This window comes from Piliocolobus tephrosceles, chromosome 10, assembly GCF_002776525.5.
Source record: "Piliocolobus tephrosceles isolate RC106 chromosome 10, ASM277652v3, whole genome shotgun sequence".
Lineage (NCBI taxonomy): Eukaryota > Metazoa > Chordata > Mammalia > Primates > Cercopithecidae > Piliocolobus > Piliocolobus tephrosceles.
In genome coordinates, this window is record NC_045443.1 from 60,832,737 (window position 1) to 60,852,499 (window position 19,763).

A 19,763-nucleotide genomic window follows, 5' to 3' on the forward strand; every position below is an offset into this window, starting at 1 on the left:
CGGTCCATGCCTTCACGGACCACCACGGGTGCTCTTTTTCCCCCGAGTTTTTATGTACTTGGGAAAAGTGGCAGGGTTGAAAGGTGTAATGGCTACACAGCAGAGGTCAGAGAGGCTCCCACCCAGCCCGGCGTCTGGAAGCACTTGGGGTACTAGCCGCTCCTAGACCCCCTATTCCAGAGTCGGAGGTGGGCAGGCAGGCCCTGGGTCCGGCGGATGAGGCGGGACTGGAGGGGGCGGGGCCTGGGCGGGAGGCGGGAGGTGGGCGTGCCCGGGGCGGGGCTGTACTGGGCGCTGGGCGGAAGAGCCTTTGATGGGGACGGCCTGGAAAGTGCCTGGACCTGCGCCGGACGCCGCCGGGGCCCGAGCTTCTGTTTCCCCCAGCTGCATGGCGGTGGCTACCTGACTGGAAGCCCGAGTGGGATGCGGCTGACGCGGAAGCGGCTCTGCTCATTTCTCATCGCCCTGTACTGCTTATTCTCCCTCTACGCTGCCTACCACGTCTTCTTCGGGCGCCGCCGCCAGGCGCCGGCCGGGTCCCCGCGGGGCCTTAGGAAGGGGGCGGTGGCCCCCGCTCGGGAGAGACGCGGCCGAGGTAGGACTGGGGGTGCAGCTTCCCTCCGGCTCTGCGCACCTGGCTAGGGGCTGCTGGGCGGCAGGGGCCGGGTTCCCGCACCCCGCTCTCAAGTCCTGGGTTACCCGTGGGGCCTGAGACGCGCTTTGCCTCCTACAACCCCTCGAGCCAGCCCTTGGCTCGGGATTGGAGAATGGTCCTTAATTCTTACCCAGATCTCACACGCTGTCCCAGCTCCCCATCCCAGGGGGTGACAGGCGCGAACGCCTTTCAAACACGTGTTAAAATGCAAGACGTCGTCTCAAATGCCAGAGATTTGCGGGAGTGCTCCTGGAAGGCCTCAAAATCGCCGCAAGGTTTAAGACATCCGTTTCCATGTTGAAACAAAACCCTCTCTAATTCTGCAGTGACCATAAGGCAGGCTTTACCTCCAAATTCTGGTCCCCTGTCCTGTGTTTTAATTTATGTTAAGATCAGACTCAGCTTTCTCTCTCCCTTTATTCAGAATTTTGCACGATAGTATCTAAGACTGGTGAACACTACACTCTGAAGTCAGTTTTTTGTGCATAGGTTACCTGTATACAATAGATAAAAAGAATTGCAGAAGTTAAACCTGTAACTTGATACATATTATCCTGTTATTTTTAAAGGTTTTGTTTTGGGGAAGAGAATTTTCCTGTTTCAAGTTAGCATTTTATTTCTAAGACCTTTCAGAGTAAAAAAAGTTCAGTTAAAAAAATTGCCGATAGTTTCTTTTTTGTTTTCATTGTGTACAACCAGTTTAAATTCAGTTGCTCTATCTCTCAAAAATTAAAGTTAAGATGAAATTAGAACTAACACTTTAAGTGATTTGAATTTACCTACAGCTGCAATAATACCTAACTGGTAAACACTGTTACTCTTTTTAAAACAGAACAGTTCACTTTGGAAAGTGAAGAATGGAATCCTTGGGAAGGAGATGAAAAAAATGAGCAACAATACAGATTTAAAACTAGCCTTCAAGTATTAAATAAATCCACGAAAGGAAAAACAGATCTCAGTGTACAAATCTGGGGCAAAGCTGCCATTGGTAAGTTAATATGTAGAAGGAAGACATGTAAAAAGCATTGTAAAATGTACTTTATTGATATGAAATTCATTTTAATATCATTTATTTCATAACTTGCTAATTAAGGCATCATGATATATTTTTTCACTTTTTGTCAGTAATTCCTTTCTCCTTCCAATTAGACATTTGTAAATGTACACACATACATGTTCCACTGTTGGTCTTTAGCAGAGCACAGCTTCATTTATCGATACATTGAGTAGGCTGTATAGTGTCATTAGATTGCAATACATATGTCAACTGAATTTTCATGAATCTGTATTTTTTGGACACTTGATACACAAATATAAGATGTGGCCCCTGCCCTTGAGGGCCAAACACATTTGGGAAACACTGAAGAGTACAAAGTTAAGGTTCTTCATTGCAGGCCTTTCTCAAGAGCCTTTAATATGACAGTGTTCATTGTATCAGCAAAGGAATATATTATAGTATGTAGTTGATTAAACTTGATCGCACAGAAGCATTTTTGCTGTGAATATCATGAGAGTGTAGTGTTCTAAGATATATATTATGCTCAATTAGAGAATGGGGCTGTGAGGGTTCAAAGAGTCACAAAGAATTTAGTGACTTAGAAAGCACTTTATTTGGCCTTTGAACATGAGCTGGGTTTATGTACAATAAGGGATATGAGTAGAAAGTACCAGATGAGAGGAAAATGTACAGAGGATAGTCCTCTGCTCACGGTATTTCATAAATTCGTTCATACTTACATACAAGTATACATCCTGGAAGATTACTACCAGTCTCTAAATTTCAAGTACCTGAAACCAGGTCTTCAATCATCAAGTTCTGACCATTATTTTTTAAATAAAGTCTCTAATACTGATTTCTTCTTTTAAATCCCAGGTTTTCATTTCCAGACTTCTCTCTTTTCAATCCTGATAAGCGCAGAGTGGCCAAGTGAATTTCATCAAATGCTACCTTTTTTTTTTTTTTAACACCTCTGCTGGCAGGAAAAATGCTACTTTCATCAGCCTGTTCTCTAGGCACAGTTATAAAATACCGTTATAGACATTCCCATTCAAAAAGGGAAAAAAATGGAAGTAAAAAAGTGTCACTGGTCCAAGCAATTTTGAAATCTAAATTTCATCTGAATGGTCAGCTCCATTCGATTATATTGCAGGGCTAGGAATAATCTATGACTTGTACAGCTTTGCCCTCTGGCATTTCAGCCATATTCTTGAAGTCATCTTTTCCTTTTTCATAAAAAGTAACACAAGTTTGCAGCTTAGCAATTTAATCAGCCTGTTGACAGCTGGTGAAATTTTCAGAGCCCATCAGCCTTCTTTCATTGTGACCTCTTTCTTTTTTAGTCCAAGCTGGCAGTGTTTCTGCTCATATAACATTCTGAAGAACCTTGTGGGCCTCCTGTGTATGTCACAGGATTCACTCCGTTAGATGGGAACCTCCTCTGCAGATCTTTTCTGAGTAATCCCATCTCCATTTCTGGCTTCTGCTGAGATGGCTGAGGAGACCCGTAAGTCACACGTGTAATCTCTTCAAAGAGCCCTTTGTGTGAATGAATATTCAGATCTTCTGTTCCTTCTGAGACACTAGCAAAAGGTTGTGCAGCCACATCCTTGGTCTTCTTTCTGGAACACCCTTTGCAGACAGTAAATCTAATTTTTCACCTCTTTTGCAATCTTAATGGTCTGAGAATTTCCCAAATCATCAAATTCTGGTTCCCTTTTGCTTTACAGTTTTTCCTTCTATCTCTTTCTTCTTATATTTCATTAATCACCAAGAAGAAACCAGTCCACACCTTTCACTTTGCTTGGAACACTCCAGCTAATTATTAAAGTTTATCACAAGTTCTACTTTCCATGTAACTGCAGGATACAATCCAACTAAGCTTTTTACTGTTATATAACAAGGATCCTCATCCTTCCAGTTTCTAATAACACATTCCTGATTTTCTTCTGAACCCTCACCAACAATTTCTTTAATATGCATATTCTAGGCGTGATGTCTCACGCCTGTAATCGAGCACTTTGGGAGGCTGAGGCAGGTGGATCACTTGAGGCCAGGAGTTCAAGACCAGCCTGGCCATCATGGTGAAACCCCATCTCTACCAAAAGTTAGCCAGACATTGTGGCACATGCCTGTAATCCCAGCTACTCAGGAGGCTGAGGCAGGAGAATTGCTTGATCCAGGGAGGTGGAGGTTGTGGTGAGCCAAGATCATGCCACCTTATTCCAGCCTGGGCTACAGAGCGAGACTCTGTCTCAAAAAAAATAAATAAACAAATAAATAAAAAATAAAAATTAAAAAAAATTGCATATTCTTACCAACAATCTGCTTATGAGGATTTAGATATCCTCTAAGGCAATACAGGTTTTCTCTACTCTGCCTCACTTTGAGTCTTCACTAGCTGAGTCATTAACATCCATATTTCTATCTGCAGGTTATTCAAGGCAGTCTAATCTAGGCTTTTTAAAATCATGTCCTTACAATTCTCTCAACCTTTACCCATTACCCAATTTCAGAGCCACTTCCACATTTTTAAGTATTTGTTACAGTAGCACCCCATTTCCAGGTACCATAATCTTAACTGTATAATCCATGGCATCCTATTGCAACCGTAACAAATTACCACAAATTTAGTATCTTACTTTTCTGAAGGCAGAACTCTAAAATGTGTGGGGGCTGTGTTACTTTTGGAGGCTCTAGAGGAGAACCTGTTTTCTTACCGTTGAGAGTTTCTGGGGGCTATCCGCATTCCTTCATTTATGGCCCCACATCACTCTGGCCTCTGCTTCCATCTTTATATATCCCTTGCCTCACTCTGACCCTCCTGCCTCCCTCATGTGAGGACTCTTGAGATGACATAGGGCCCGCCTAGATAATCTATAATACTCTTCACCTCAGCATCCTTAGCTCAATCATATTTTTAAAGTGTCTTTTGCCATGTAAGGTAACATATTCCTAGATTCTAGAGATTAGAATATGGACATCTTCGCTGGTGGGGCAGGGAGACATTATTCAACCCATCACATTTGGAAAGCTTTATCTAATTGGCCACGTTTTAAACATGGTGGCTTGGGTTTCCTTTAGTACCAGGGTACAATGAGAATGAAACAAAAACCTCTTTGAGTGTAACCAAAACAGGGTTCCCAGAAGTGGTGTATGGTCTCCATAGTGCCTCACTGAGTAACACTGCTCTCCTCTACTCTCAGAGCTTTCATTCAGGTGAAATCATGATAAAACATCAGGGGCTGCCATAAGGAGAAAAGCTGTAGTGGCATTTGTCTGTGAAGGGGATCATGCATTCAGGGATATGTGTTCAAGTGAGAAGGAGGTAATGTCCCCTTGACATATTGAATGTATTAATACATGTAAATACATGAGCTCCTCTGGCTCCATTTGGCACAAAATGGCAACTCCCCCTAATTTGTTATAAAAATAGTTCTAACCACATAGTATAGTTTACTTTGTAATATAATACATTTCATTTCAGAATAAGACAGGTGTAAAGATCTATATAAATTAGGGGTTTCTCAAATCTAGAGTAGGAGAGGTCTTTAATATTAACTCACATTTTGCCACATTTTACACACTGACAGCTTCTGAGCTGTGTCTCTCATTAGCTGCCATGTTGATGATTTGGAGCTGTTGCTTGGTAGCACTGCCTGCCAACGGCCCAAAGGGGAGGCATTCTGGTTTTACAGTCAAATGAGTAAAAGAATAGAACATAAACTTGTCTCATGCACCAGAGTAGATGAGACAGTAAATTGTTTTGATTTTGTTTTTGTTGTTAATTACCAGGCTTGTATCTCTGGGAGCATATTTTTGAAGGCTTACTTGATCCCAGCGATGTGACTGCTCAATGGAGAGAAGGAAAGTCAATCGTAGGAAGAACACAATACAGGTATTAGTTGTGCAACATTAACCTTTGGTGTTTTGCTCTACAATATTTTATGTGAATACTAAAAGAAAAATAATAGGAAAATATATTTATAAAAATATTTCTATTTCAACTTGTAAAGAACAGAGAAGTAAATCTCATGAATATGTATTCATAATTAAGCTTACTTGGACCTTATGAAATTGTATATTACAGAATACTCCTTTTTTGGAATCATATGTCTGTTTTATTTTCATCTAATTATATGGAAAAGTTCATACTCCACATCTTACAGCATTTGAATGGTGACAGCCATTTAAAACATTCTGTATCTTGGAGGAATAATATGTAAACCTAAAAGTATTTTCATTTTTCTCTTTCATATAGTAGTCATGTTCACTTTTTTAAATATTTTAAATATTTAGACAGCTCTTGCTGTCACTTTTTAGATTTTTGTTTATTAAAACAAATTTGATGAGTTCTATCAGGATTTATTTTTTATTTTAGATTATTTATTTTTTATTTTAGATTTAATAAAACCAATGTATTGCTTAGACTTTTTTGGCCTTTTTATATAACTCTTATCTATGACTGCATGTTTTCTGAGTGTTTTTAAGTATATTAGGATTGTTTTATTTAGGAAAACTATAGGCCGGGCGCGGTGGCTCAAGCCTGTAATCCCAGCACTTTGGGAGGCCGAGGCGGGCAGATCACAAGGTCAGGAGATCGAGACCATCCTGGCTAACACGGTGAAACCCCGTCTCTACTAAAAAATACAAGAAACTAGCCAGGCGAGGTGGCGGGCGCCTGTAGTCCCAGCTACTTGGGAAGCTGAGGCAGGAGAATGGCATGAACCCGGGAGGCAGAGCTTGCAGTGAGCTGAGATCTGGCCACTGCACTCCAGCTTGGGCGACAGAGTGAGACTCCATCTCAAAAAAAAAAAAGGAAAACTATAATTTTATATGAAATGCTATTTTATTAGATTTTGCTTTCTTATTGAAATTAAAAATAAAAAATTATTTTTAAATGCTTATTTTATATAACAGTTGTATTATTAGGGGGAAAATGTGAACTAAAGATTCTGCTTTCTATTGGAATTTCATTTACAGAAATCAGGAAAGGAAAAGCTATAGTTAGCGTCAGTTTTGTTCTAATTTTTGCTACAGCTTTAATTCTTTATTTACTTTATATACACTTGGAAAGCAATTTTATTGCATATATCTTTTCACAGTTATACTTAACAAGTAAACAGGTTTTTAAAATTATCATTGGTAATGATTATTTTTCCTTTCATCTTCATGCTTCTGTTGATCTCATCCCATTCAAGAGCTTAAGTATAGACCTAAACTTACAATGGTTGGATTTGGGTGTTTGAAAGTAAATGTGTATTATGTATATAAATCTAATATTTTGGTATTTGAAAAGTAAATGTATGTTAGGGATATTAGTCTAATCCATAATATATAACATTTTCAGAAAAGTTATTAAAAATTCATAAAGACATTAGCATCTTTAAGGTTAAATTTAAGGTTAAAATTATACATTGTTGCTGTAATAATAGTGACAGATTTGAGCAAAGAACATTAACTCCCAAAAGAAAGCCAAATGTATCCTTTACTTCTGAAATATTTGCGGGAGATTTTACAGGCATACTTTAGAGCTATTGGGTGTTTAGTTCCACACCACTGCAGTAAAGCAAATATTGCATTAAAGCAAGTCATATGAATTTTTTGATTATCTAGTGCATATGAAAGTTATGTTTACACTGTACTGTAGTCTGTTAAGTGTGTAATAGTATTATGCCTTAAAAAAAAAGTACCTTAAGTGAAAAATACTTTATTGCTAAAAAATGCTAACAGTTATCTGAACCATCAGCAAGGCATCATCTTTTTGCTGGTGGAGGGTCTTGCCTCGATGTTGATGTCTAATCAGGGTGTTGATGACTAATCAGGGTGGTGGTTGCTGAAGGTTGGGGTAGCCGTGGCAATTTCTTAAAATACGACAATGAAGTTTGCCACATCAGTTGACTCTTCATTCACAAAAGTTTTCTCTGTAGCATATGATGCTATTTGGAGGCATTTTTACCCATAGAACTTCTTTCAAAATTGGAGTCAATCCTAGGCCGGACGCAGTGGCTCATGCCTGTAATCCCAGTACTTTGGGAGGCTAAGGTGGGTGGATCACTTGAGGTCAGGAGTTCGAGACCAGCCTGGCTATCATCATGAAACCCCATCTCTACTAAAAATACAAAAATTGGCCAGGAGTGGCAGCACACACCTGTAATCCCAGCTACTTGGGATGCTGAGGCAAAAGTATCCTTGAACCTGGGAGTCAGAGGATGCAGTAAGGTAAGATCATGCCACTGCACTCCAATCCCAGGTGACAGAATGAGACTCTGTCTCAAAAAAAAAGGTTAAAATTGGCGTCAGTTCTCTCAAACCCTGCTGCTGCTTTATCAACTACATTTTTTGAATATTCTGAATCCTTTATTGTCACTTCACCAGTGTTCACAACATTGTATCCTCACCGGAAGTAGATTCCATCTCAGGAAACCACTTTCTTTGCTCATTCATAAAAAGCAGCTCCTCATCTGTTGAAGTTTTATCATGAGATTGCAACAATTCAGTCACACCTTCAGGTTCCACTTCTAATTCTACTTTTTTTTGCCATTTCTACCACATCTGCAGTGACTTCCTCCCCTTAAATCTTGAACTTCTCAAAGTCATCCATGAGGGTTTAAATCAGCTTCTTCCAAATTCCTTATAATGGTGATGTTTTGACCTCATCCCATGAATCATGAATGTTCATGGTATCCAGAATAATGAATCATTTCCAGAAGGTTTTCATTTACTTTGCCAATCAGAGGAACCACTGTCTGTGGCAGCTATAGCCTTATGAAAAGTATTTCTTTTGTTGTTGTTTGTTTTTTTTTTTTTTGAGACAGAATCTCGCTCTCTCACCCAGGCTGGAGGGCAGTGTTGTAATAGCTTGCTGCAACCTCCGCCTCCTAAGTTCAAGTGATTCTTGTGCTTCAACATCCCAAGTAGCTGGGACTATGGGCACACACCACCACACCCAGCTAATTTTTGTATTTTTAGTAGAGATGGGGTTTCACCATGTTGGCCAGGCTGGTCTTGGACTCCTGTCTCCAAGTGATCCACCCGCTTCAGCTTCCCAAAGTGCTAGGATTACAGGCATGAGCCATTGTGTCTGGCCAAAAAGTATTTCTTTTTTTTTTTTTTTTTGAGACGGAGTCTCGCTCTGTCCCCCAGGCTGGAGTGCAGTGGCCGGATCTCAGCTCACTGCAAGCTCCGCCTCCCGGGTTCACGCCATTCTCCTGCCTCAGCCTCCCAAGTAGCTGGGACTACAGGTGCCCACTACCTCGCCCGGCTAGTTTTTGTATTTTTTAGTAGAGACGGGGTTTCACTGTGTTAGCCAGGGTGGTCTCGATCTCCTGACCTCATGATCCGCCCGTCTCGGCCTCCCAAAGTGCTGGGATTACAGGCTTGAGCCACTGCGCCCGGCCCAAAAAGTATTTCTTAAATAAGACCTGAAAGTCGAAACTACTCCTTGATCCATGGGCTGCAGAATGGATATTTTGTTAGCAGGTATGAGGACATGAATCTGTCCATCTCCATCAGATCTCTTGGGTGACCAGATGCATTGTCAATGAGCAGTAATATTTTGAAAGGAATCCTTTTTTCTGGGCAGTACTTCTCAGTAGTAAGCTTAAAATATTCAGTAAACCATGGTGTGAACAGATGTTGCTGTCATCTAGGCTTTGTTCCATTTATAGGGCACAGGCAGAGTAGATTTAGGATAGTTCTTAAAGGTCCTAGGATTTTCAGAATGATAAATGAGCATTGGCTTCAACTTAAAAGTCACCAGCTACATTTAGCCCCTAATAAGAGAATCAGCCTGTCTTTTGAAGCTTTGAAGCCAGGCATTGACTTCTATGAAAGTCCTAGATGCCATCTTTTGCTGATATAAAGCTGTTTCATCTGCATTGAAAATCTGTTGTCTAGTGTAGCCACCTTCAGCAATGAAGATCTTAGCTAGATCTTCTGGATAACTTGCTGCAGCTTCTACATTAGCACTTGCTGCTTCACCTTGCATTTGTATGTTATGGAAATGGCTTCTTTCCTTAAACTTCATGAACCAACCTCTGGTAATGTCAGACTTTTCTCCTGCAGCTTCTACCTTCATAGAATTGGAAAGAGTGGAGGCCTTGCTCTGGATTAGGCTTTGGCTTTAGGGAATGTTGTGGCTGGTTTGATCCTCTATCCAGACTATTAAACCTTTCTCCATATGAGCAGTAAGACTATATCACCTTCACATCATTCATGTTGTTCACTGCAGTAGCACTTTTCATTTCCTTCAATAACTTTTCCTTTGCATTCCCACCTTGGCTGTTTGGCACAAGAGGCCTAGCTTTCAGCTTGCCTCAGCTTTTGACATGCCTTCCTCACTAAGCTTAATTATTTCTAGCTTTTGGTTGCAAGCTTTTCTAACCCACTTTATTTTATTGTTGTTGTTGTTGTTCTGTTTTGTTTTGTCTTAGGCTTTTAGCAGCCTGAAGCCATGGTTTTTAGTATCTGTCTTTAGTAATAAGCAGAAAAGAGAGATAAGGAAGGGGCTTTACTGGTCCTACCAGAAACAGAAACTAAGAATCCATGCCTATGTTCTCTCCCTCGGACACTCCTGAAAGTGAGAGACTTGCGACTCTTCCTTTCACCTAGAGGGTATTATAGGGTTATTAATTATAGGGAACACTTAGAGGGCATTATAGGGTTATTAATTGGCCTAATGGTGTTGTGTCTCAGGGAATAGGGAGGCCCAAGGAGATGGGGAGAAACGGGGGAATACTGGCTGGTGGAGCAGTAAGACCACACACACAGCATGTATCTATTAAGTTTGCCATCAGATCTTGTAAGACTTATTCACTATTATGAGAACAGTACAAGAAAGACCTGTCCCCATGATTCAATTACTTCCCACCGGGTACCTCCCACAACATGTGGGAATTGCGGGCACTACAATTCCAGATGAGATATGGGTGGGGACACAGCCAAACCATATCACCGTCTCATAGTGAGCACATGCTGTTGGAAAATGGTACCAATAGAATTGCTTGACTGGGGATCACCACAAACTTGCAATTTGTAAAACACTATTTGCAAAGTACAATAAAGTGAAGCACAATAAAATAAGGTGTGCTGGTATTATGGCCAAAGAGTAATACCGTTTCCTCTTAGAATTTAAGAGAACTATATGCAAGAAAGGTCACCATTGTATGAGGTTTTTTTAAACAGCTTATTAAAGTGTTAGGTTCGTGAAAAATAGCATACATAATTTATCCAAAATTAATAAGCTTTTATGCATTCTTGAGTTGAATCAGCTACATGGGTACTAACTTAAGTGTTTCCACACATTCACCATCCTTATTTGACCAAAAGTGAACCAGAAGTAATGGCTCACCTTGAAGATACTGGAAGAATTTCTAAGTACTGTTAAGATACTTGTTGAAAATAAGTGTAAATATATTTTGTTTAAATAAACAAATGAGCTTATATCATTTAATTGTAGCCTCGAGACAATTCTAAGACAGAAGTAGAAAGGATATCATCAGTGTTGCAGGGCTCATCAGGCTCAGGAATGCTGATTTTCATCAACACATAGGCCCCAAAGAATGAATTCCAGCATACCAAATAAATGATATAGAATGGAGAGAGAGCCGCCAGTCAGGCCATGTGTTTGTATTGGTTTGACTGACACATTCTTTCATTATAGGCAGGCTACAAGTGATAACCAATTATTTGAGGGTTGATTACATATGGAACCATAATATGGGATTTAATTATATGTAGTGCTTTTAACTCTATTTCAGAAAGAAAGACAGAAATATGACTCCTTATTCACCACTGAATCAGTAACGTCATCCGTAGGCTGTGCTCAGAATATTAATGCATGAATACATACAGGGCAAACTGAACTTCTGGATGAGCCTGATGAAGCCCTGTCACTTCTGGGCAGCGTCGCGTGTGACTCAGTTATTGAGAGCACAGACTCTGGAGCCAGACTATCTTAGTTCAAATTCTTTTATTTTTTTGAAACAGAGTCTTGCTCTGTCACCAAGGCTGGAGTGCAGTGGTGCAGTCTCGGCTCACTGCAACCTCCACCTCCCAGGTTCAAGCGATTCTCCTGCCTCAGCCTACCAAATAGCTGCGATTATAGGCGCCCATCACCACTCCCGGCTAACTGACCTCATGATCCGCCTGACTCGGCCTCCAAAACTGCTGGGATTACAGGTGTGAGCCACCGCACCTGGCCTAGTTCAAATTCTTCTGTCACTTTGCTGTCTGACCTTGGGCAAGTTTTTTAACCTGTTTCAGTTTCCTCACGTTTAAGGCAAATAATAGTTCATATTTCACAGGATTATTCCAAAGATTAAATGTGTTAATAAATTACAGGGCTTACAATATAGTATCTAACACGTAATAATCACTATAGAAGTCTTGTTGCTATTTTCTTATTTTTAGTGTTACTTAACTAAGTACTGCAACATCTTCCTACTAGCAGTTCTCCTTTTTCTGTTTCCATTACTGTCTCTTATCCCTCCATCATGTACCTGCCCACAAATGCCTTATTGATGCATTCTTTATATTAATATGTTCAATTCAGTTTTAAGCTAGCCTGAGACCCATTCTGTCTCTTGAAGGAACTTTGCCTACCACTACTCAAAACCATCATATGTTGATTTACAGTTTAATCTCATAGGACAATTTTATTTTTAATTTCTTAGGAGGAAACTTACTTCTACTGAGCGTGGCTTTTGCTCATCCCCCAAAGACTGCCTTCAGAATCCTATCATTTCTCTGTATAGTCATTACCACAGGCTTATAAATGTCTACCCATTTGGTAAAACAAAAGGTAGATCATAAATTATTAGTTGTTATCAAGATTCGATTATAACATCTTCAATGAGCATCTGCTGCTTATGAAAGAGTTGAACTTATTTCCAAAGATCATGATAGAATAAAACATGTCGGATGGCATTTTTAGAATTTCCAGACATTACTTTCGTAAGAAGTTAGCTCACTATGAATGAAAGTGTTTATAGATAACATTAATGGTTAATGACATGACATTTATTTAGGTCAAATGCTGGAGCATAAATCAGTGCAGATCCCAAATAAAATTTTCTTTTTTTTTTTTTTTTTTTTTTTGAGACGGAGTCTCGCTCTGCCGCCCAGGCTGGAGTGCAGTGGCCGGATCTCAGCTCACTGCAAGCTCTGCCTCCTGGGTTTACGCCATTCTCCTGCCTCAGCCTCCCGAGTAGCTGGGACTACAGGCGCCCACCACCTCGCCCGGCTAGTTTTTTGTATTTTTAATAGAGACGGGGTTTCACCGTGTTAGCCAGGATGGTCTCGATCTCCTGACCTCCTGATCCACCCGTCTCGGCCTCCCAAAGTGCTGGGATTACAGGCTTGAGCCACCACGCCCGGCCTCACAAATAAAATTTTCATTGGTAAACAAAGACAAAAGTTTTTCAGAATGCCACATTTATTCTTTTAATGTTAAAATATCCTTTAAAAAATAGTAGTGATAGTGATGGCCGGTGCTTATAAAGAGCTTACTATGCGCCAAACAGTTCTATACACTTAATAACTTAATTTGTTTAATCCTTACCACAACCCAATGAAGTATCATTGTTTACATTTTGCAAGTTAGGAAACTAAGACACAAAGAGATTAAATAACTTCCCCACAGCCACAAACTAATAATTATAACAAATAACATCTAACATTTACCTAGCTCTTACTATGCTTGAGACTCTATTATTCAGTGCTCACAAGGATCCATGAAGCGGGTACTGTGCTTACCTCGTTTGAGCACTGAAAGGCTAAGTACCTGGCCTAAGGTTACATACTTCTAATTAGTGGGTAAAGCCAAAAGTCAAGCACTACACTCTTGACTAAGGGACTATTCTGAGTAAGAGGCAGTCGGGATTTTTATTTTTAATGTCTTAAAAAGTTGATGATTCTGTATTGGTCCCTAAAGATCATTTTCAGTTTTTTGTAGTAAGTGGAATCTTGAAATCTAAGAACTGATGAACTAAGCAGTGTCCTAGAGTAACAACTCTGAGTTCACACCTTATCCAGTGTAATATTTAGAAACCTTGTTTTAAAAATGCACTATTTTGATATATTTTTGGTTTGACAGAAGACAGCTGCTGAAACTCTCATCACTCCTGTTCAGCCAAAGTCTCACCCAAACCCATGTAGTCAAGATAAAGAAATGATAAATTGCCAGCTCTTGGCTCTTATGCCTCTTCAAAGATTAATGAGCATTCAGGCTGCTTAGAAGGCATCCAGCTGTGGGTGAGATTGGCTTCCAGCCAAGCAGAGTAAACACTGAGGCCCACAGTCTTGTCCCAGCTCTGCTGCTGGCGTGCTATGAGATTTCCCAGCCTTCTGGGGTCTTATTGTCTTATTTTAAAATGGAAAGAATCCTGAGTCAACAGCAACATTGAAGTAGTTGCTGTGTTCCAGGGGCTTTTACAGATATTAGCTCAGTGAATTTTAATCCTCACAACCACCCTGTGCAGCTGGTGGTATTACTCCCATTTTGCAAATGAAAACCTTGATGTTCTGAGAGAGTAAATGACTAGTAAACAGTAAAGATGGGATTGAGCCATGGTCCTTCCTTTAACATGATAGATTAATCCACATGATCTAGAAGTCACCTCCAATATTAAATATACTCGATTCTATAATGTCATGTTGAATTATTTTCTTTTTAAGAGATGGGGGTCTTGCTATGTTGCCCAGACTGGAGTGCAGTGACTGTTCACAGACAAGATCATAGCATACTACAGCCTCGAACTCCTGGGCTCAAGAGATCCTCCTGCCCCAGCCTTCTGAGTAGCTGGAAATATAGGTATGCAACACTGGCCTGGCATCATGCTGAATTCTTAAATGGAGTCATTTTTAGAAATTCTTATTAATGCTTTGGGTCTAGAATTTTTTTCCTAATCTGCTATAACCCAGTTATAACCTCATCTTGACTTTTAAATGTTTTTAGATTTTAATATCCTCTTTATAGTAATTTAATTATAATTTTGCCATAATCCCTGTTAACTGTGATTTAACTGTTGCACATCTAATGTGCCCAATTCTTGATTATCTTTCAAAGTTTTTAATTTTTTTAACTGTGTGACTTTTCAGGGTTATGTTTACTACTTAGTGAATTTTAGGCATAGGGTGCACAGTGCATGTATATACTTGAAGGGTTCTCTGATGCTTTTGCTTACACAAACTAAATTAATAGCCCCCTTTTGCTATACTCATAATTATGAAAAAAAAGAGTGAAGTCTTGCAATAAAAGCATACCTGATGCGTGAAATTATAATAGAAGCAAATAAAAAAGAAAACCTTTTCTCCCCTAAATCTAATATATAATATTTCTACAATAGACATTCATCTCTTGGTGATACATTTAGGAGATTTTATATACTTAGGAAACTAAAATTGCCTTTAGCTACAGGTAAGCTGCCTAAATAGTAGTAGAAATGGAGAGAAGTGGGATGGAAAACAAATATTTACGACCAAAAGGAATAACAACTTAGCTGTCTTTGAAAAGATAAATTTGATTCACATAGGATAGTATTATATTATTTTCTCTTCAGAACACAGTTTGTCATAGAATGGATCATAAATAGTCTGAATGAACACTGAATAATTTTTTTAGATTATCGCCCTTACCTAAAAAGAACTTTGGTATAGATAAAAATTAGAATATCAAGTAAACAACTTCTTACAATACTGAAGCCTACTTAATAAGAGAATTGCTATTGCTTGAATCAGTCATCGGCTGATGACTCATCTCTTAAATTAGGCCTCAACTACAGAGCAAAGAGATCCTTGCTTGGAGGGTTATGTATGATATAAGAGAAAGGAGGTCGCCATCAGTGAAAGGTCTTTCTTGTAGCCTTTAAGTGATAACTTTTCATGTTACTGGTACACTCCAGTAGGATTTTCTGGGGCCAGCTAAATCCACCTAGCATGAATTCCAAAATGCCACATCATAAGGTAGATTATTCACAGTTGGAGGTCTAGCCCTTACTCCCGTTTCCTCTCTCTGTTGATGTGTAGCTGCTGTAGGACACTCAGATCTCTATTATAGTCCACTCTGCTCTGTTCATTACCCAAGGAAATGGTTTCTCCACAGTTCTTGTTCTCAGTTTCTTACTAAGTTGTCAGTCATATTGCTTAAAACTTTGACCACCAAAATATCATTGCTCCCTAGCTTGGGAAAATGTATTTATACTGGCATTAAATGTATAATTCTCAAAAATTAAAATATTAAATAAATTGAGAGGTCAAAGTATCCATTAATTCATTTTCTACTAAATAATTGTTGAGCACCTCCTAATGTTTAATTTATTTCCCCTTTCCTCCTTCCTAGTCTATGGAAATGGGCATTAGTATCTCCTTGCAAACTCAGACAAACTAATAGCTGAAGGGGGTAGTGGATTTATTTATAAAGTTATTAATTTATGTACTGCTTGGAGCAACATAAGTAATATCTTATTCCTAAAGGGCCTTTCGACTGGGCATGGTGGCTCACTCCCATAATCCCAGCACTGTGGGAGGCCAAGGCAGGAGGATCACTTGAGCCTGGGAGTTTGAGGTCAGCCTGGGCAACATAGTGAAACCCCATGTTTTTTCATTTAAAAAAAATTAAAAATAAAACAGAGGGCCTTTCCATAGTTTTCACTGTAGTAGAATAAATAAATATCTGATTTGTCAGCAAAATATGTGAAAGCAAGATCTTATGATACCCTCACCTGGGAAGTAAAAAATACCTGTATTTTGATATGTTAATATATGGGTGATAGAACAAGCTGCAGAGGAGGCTAAAAATTTATTTTTAAAATATCAAAATATAGACTGGGCGTGGTAGCTCCCGCCTGTAATCCCAGCACTTTGGGAGGCCAAAGCAGGCAGATCATTTGAGCTCAGGAGTTTGAGACCAGCCTAGGCAACATGGAGAAACTGTATCTCTACAAGAAATACAAAAATTAGCGCCTGTTGTCCCAGCTACTTTTGGGGCTGAGGTGGGAGAATAGCTTGAGCCTGGGAGGTCAAGGCTCCAAGTGAGCTGTGATCACGTGACTGCTTTCCTGCCTGGGCGACAGACCCTGTGCCAAAAAAAGAAAAAGAAAAGAAGAAGAAGGGCCAGGCATAGTGGCTCACACCTGGAATCCCAGCAGTTTGGGAGGCTGAGGTAGGAGGATTGCTTGAGCCCAGGGGCTCAAGACCAGCCTAGGAAACATGGTGAAACCCTGTCTCTACAAAAAACACAAAAACTGTGTGTGTGGCAGCACAAACCTGTAGTCCCAGCTACTAGGGAGGATCACTTGAGCCTGCGAGGTCAAGGCTGCAGTGAGCCTAGATTGCACCACTGCACTCCAGCCTGGGTGACAGAGCGAGACTGTGTCTCAAAAAAAAAATACTACTAAAATATAAAAGTTGGGCTATTTCTATGTTTATAACACCTTTCCTTAATGAGAGCTGAATTTATAGGCTGTATCATTCAAAATGTATAATAATTGAACCCAATGTTAAATATAACGCCAGACTCATTTCTCCTCTATTTGAGCATTTATCTATATGAACTTTAATCTACAGCCATTTAAACTGCTAATATTTAAATATACCCAAATTATTTCCTATAAAATTATACGAAATTGTTTTTTAATGTTTTAATTTTTTAACTTATTTTTGAAATAATTTTAGACTTAACAAAAATATTGCAAAAATGGTACCAAAAAAAATCCGTTATACCTTTCATCCAGATTCCTCAAATGCTAACATCTTACATAATTACAGTATAATTATTTTTTTTAGGAAAACAACATTGATATAAAACTATTATCTAATTTACACATACATTCCCACTGCTGTCTCTTTTCTGGCCCAGTTTCCAATCCAGAATCACATGGTGTGCTTGGTTTCATATCTTCCTTGGCTTCAGCCAGTCTGTGACAGTTTCTCAGTCTTTGTTGACCTTGTGACTTATGAAGAGTACTGCCCATTTATTTTGTAGAATGTCCTTTAGTTTGGGTTTGTCTGATGTTTCCTCACAGTTCAATTCAGGTTATGTATTTTGGTTCCGAATACCTCAGAAACAACATTGTGTCATCCTCGGTGTGTCATATTTGTTCCCATTACTGATTATGTTAACTTTGATCACTTGGCTAAGGTGCAGTCTGCCTGGTTTGTTCACTGTAAAGTTACTGTTTTTCCCATTGTCATTTTTACTAGGAGATTCTCTGGGACTGTGTAAATAACCTGTTTTTCAATATGATTACAAGGTCCCAGAGTATCTCCTTTTCACCCACAAATTTTAGCACCCACATAAATACCCAAAGACAAATAATGAAACAAATGCCATTCATTGAATCAGTCATCAGCTGATTATTCATCTCTTAAATTAGGCCTCATCTTCAGGACAAGGAGTAAAATGTTTAGTAGTCTTAAACGTTTGAATTTCAAGAAACAAAATAAAAGGAGCACATAATTTGAATATATGAATTATTTTGGAACAAAGAATTAAATTGTTTGTTATAAGCAAGTAAATACATAAAAAACAACCAAGAAAACCTCATAAAAATCCCCAGAATTACGGGATAAAAATTTAAAAATAAAGTGTAATCCCAATAAGACTTTAGTGTTGACTATTCATTAGAAAAAAAGGCTACTGCAATAGTCCTGTCAATAAAAAAAAAAGAAATTGATAAAATAAAAAAGCCAACTATTAGAAGAGTTTAAGGCCGGGTGCGGTGGCTGGCCATGCACAGTGACTCATGCCTGTAATCCCAGCACTTTGGGAGGCTGAGACAGGCAGATCACCTTAGGTCTGGAGTTTGAGACCAGCCTGGCCAACATGGTGAAACCCTGTCTCTATTAAAACTACAAAAATTATCCAGGTGTGGTGGCACACACCTGTAGTCCTAGCTACTTGGGAGATGAGACAGGAGAATTGCTTAAACGCAGAAGGCAGGGGTTGCAGTGAGCAGAGATTGCACCATTGCACTCCAGCCTAGGTGACAAGAGTGAAATGCTATCTCAAAAAAAAAAAAAAGGAGTTTAGGAGGCAAAAATTTTTTTAAAAAGTAAGTAACAGGCCAAGTGTGGTAGCTAACGCGTGTAATCCCAGAACTTTGGGAGGCTGAGGTGAGCGGATCACCTGAGGTCAGGAGTTCGAGACCAGCCTGGCCAACATGGTGAAACCCTGTCTCTATTAAAAACACAGACAAAAAAAAATTAACTGGGTGTGGTGGTGCGCGCTTGTAATCCCAGCTACTTGGGAGGCTAAGGCAGACTAGAACCTGGGAGGCGAAGGTTGCAGTGAGCTGAGATCGCACCATTGCACTCCAGCCTGGGGAACAAGAGCAAAACTCCATCTCAAAAAAAAAAGAATGAATCAATATAGTCATTCCTTGGTGTATGTGGGGGACTGATTTGGGGGCAGTATGCCAAAATCTGCACATAATCAAGTTCTGCAGTATAGGAACAGTTGGTCCTACCTTTTAGTAAGGTTTTGCATCCTGCTAATACTGTATTTTCCATCAATTTGGTTGAAAAAAGAAAATCAGTGTATAAGTGGACCTGTTCATTCCAAACCTGTGTTAAGGGTCACCTGTATATTGGATTCCAAAAATACATTGTTTCCACAATCAGCATTAAACTCAATATTTGAATGATTTCTCTGGACTTTCTAAGTATCGAAAAGTACTTATTAGGAGCAAAGTTTTTAACTACATCAGTAGCAGAAGAGAGAATACTAAAAATTATAAGTTCTAATTATTAAATATATGTCAAGACATCGAGAAAAGCAAATCACTTTTAAAATTCTGGATATGAGTTCTTAATATATATTTATTCTTCAGTTAATTGAATTTTATGATTGATGCTTGACTAATAACCTTAGGAATGAAAGTGTAGCATTCATCATGTGGAAGTGTACTATATCTCATACATAAGCCTCACTTTGCAAAATAAATGTATAGCAAGAAAGTTATTAAATTGGATTTTTGTAACTTGATTTATATTTTCAATGCAGTAGGAGAACTTAGGTAAACTGGTAGAGCAAATAACTTTCTTAAAGAAAATTACTGGTTATGCATTCAGTATTTACTGAGTGCCTACTGTTTAGTTCATAGTAGGCTC

The 19,763-nt window shown here is 39.3% G+C and overlaps 1 protein-coding gene across 8 annotated transcripts in view; it reads left to right on the forward strand.

Annotated features, from left to right (window-relative positions):
• Window positions 1-271: 271 nt before the first annotated feature.
• Window positions 272-19,763, forward strand: part of RXYLT1 (ribitol xylosyltransferase 1) — a 32,442-nt gene continuing 12,950 nt past the window's right edge. For 3 of the 8 annotated variants that reach the window (XM_031936344.1, XM_023225108.1, XM_023225109.1), the window contains exons 1-3: window positions 272-595; window positions 1,488-1,643; window positions 5,448-5,550. In XM_031936344.1, coding sequence (XP_031792204.1) covers window positions 424-595; window positions 1,488-1,643; window positions 5,448-5,550 — 431 coding nt within the window. In that variant the 5' untranslated portion in view covers window positions 272-423. Of the gene's footprint in view, window positions 596-1,487; window positions 1,644-2,995; window positions 3,160-5,447; window positions 5,551-14,330; window positions 14,467-19,763 lie in introns of those variants that run through there. The other 5 variants (XM_031936346.1, XM_023225111.1, XM_023225112.1 and 2 more) reach the window with 4 other exon arrangements.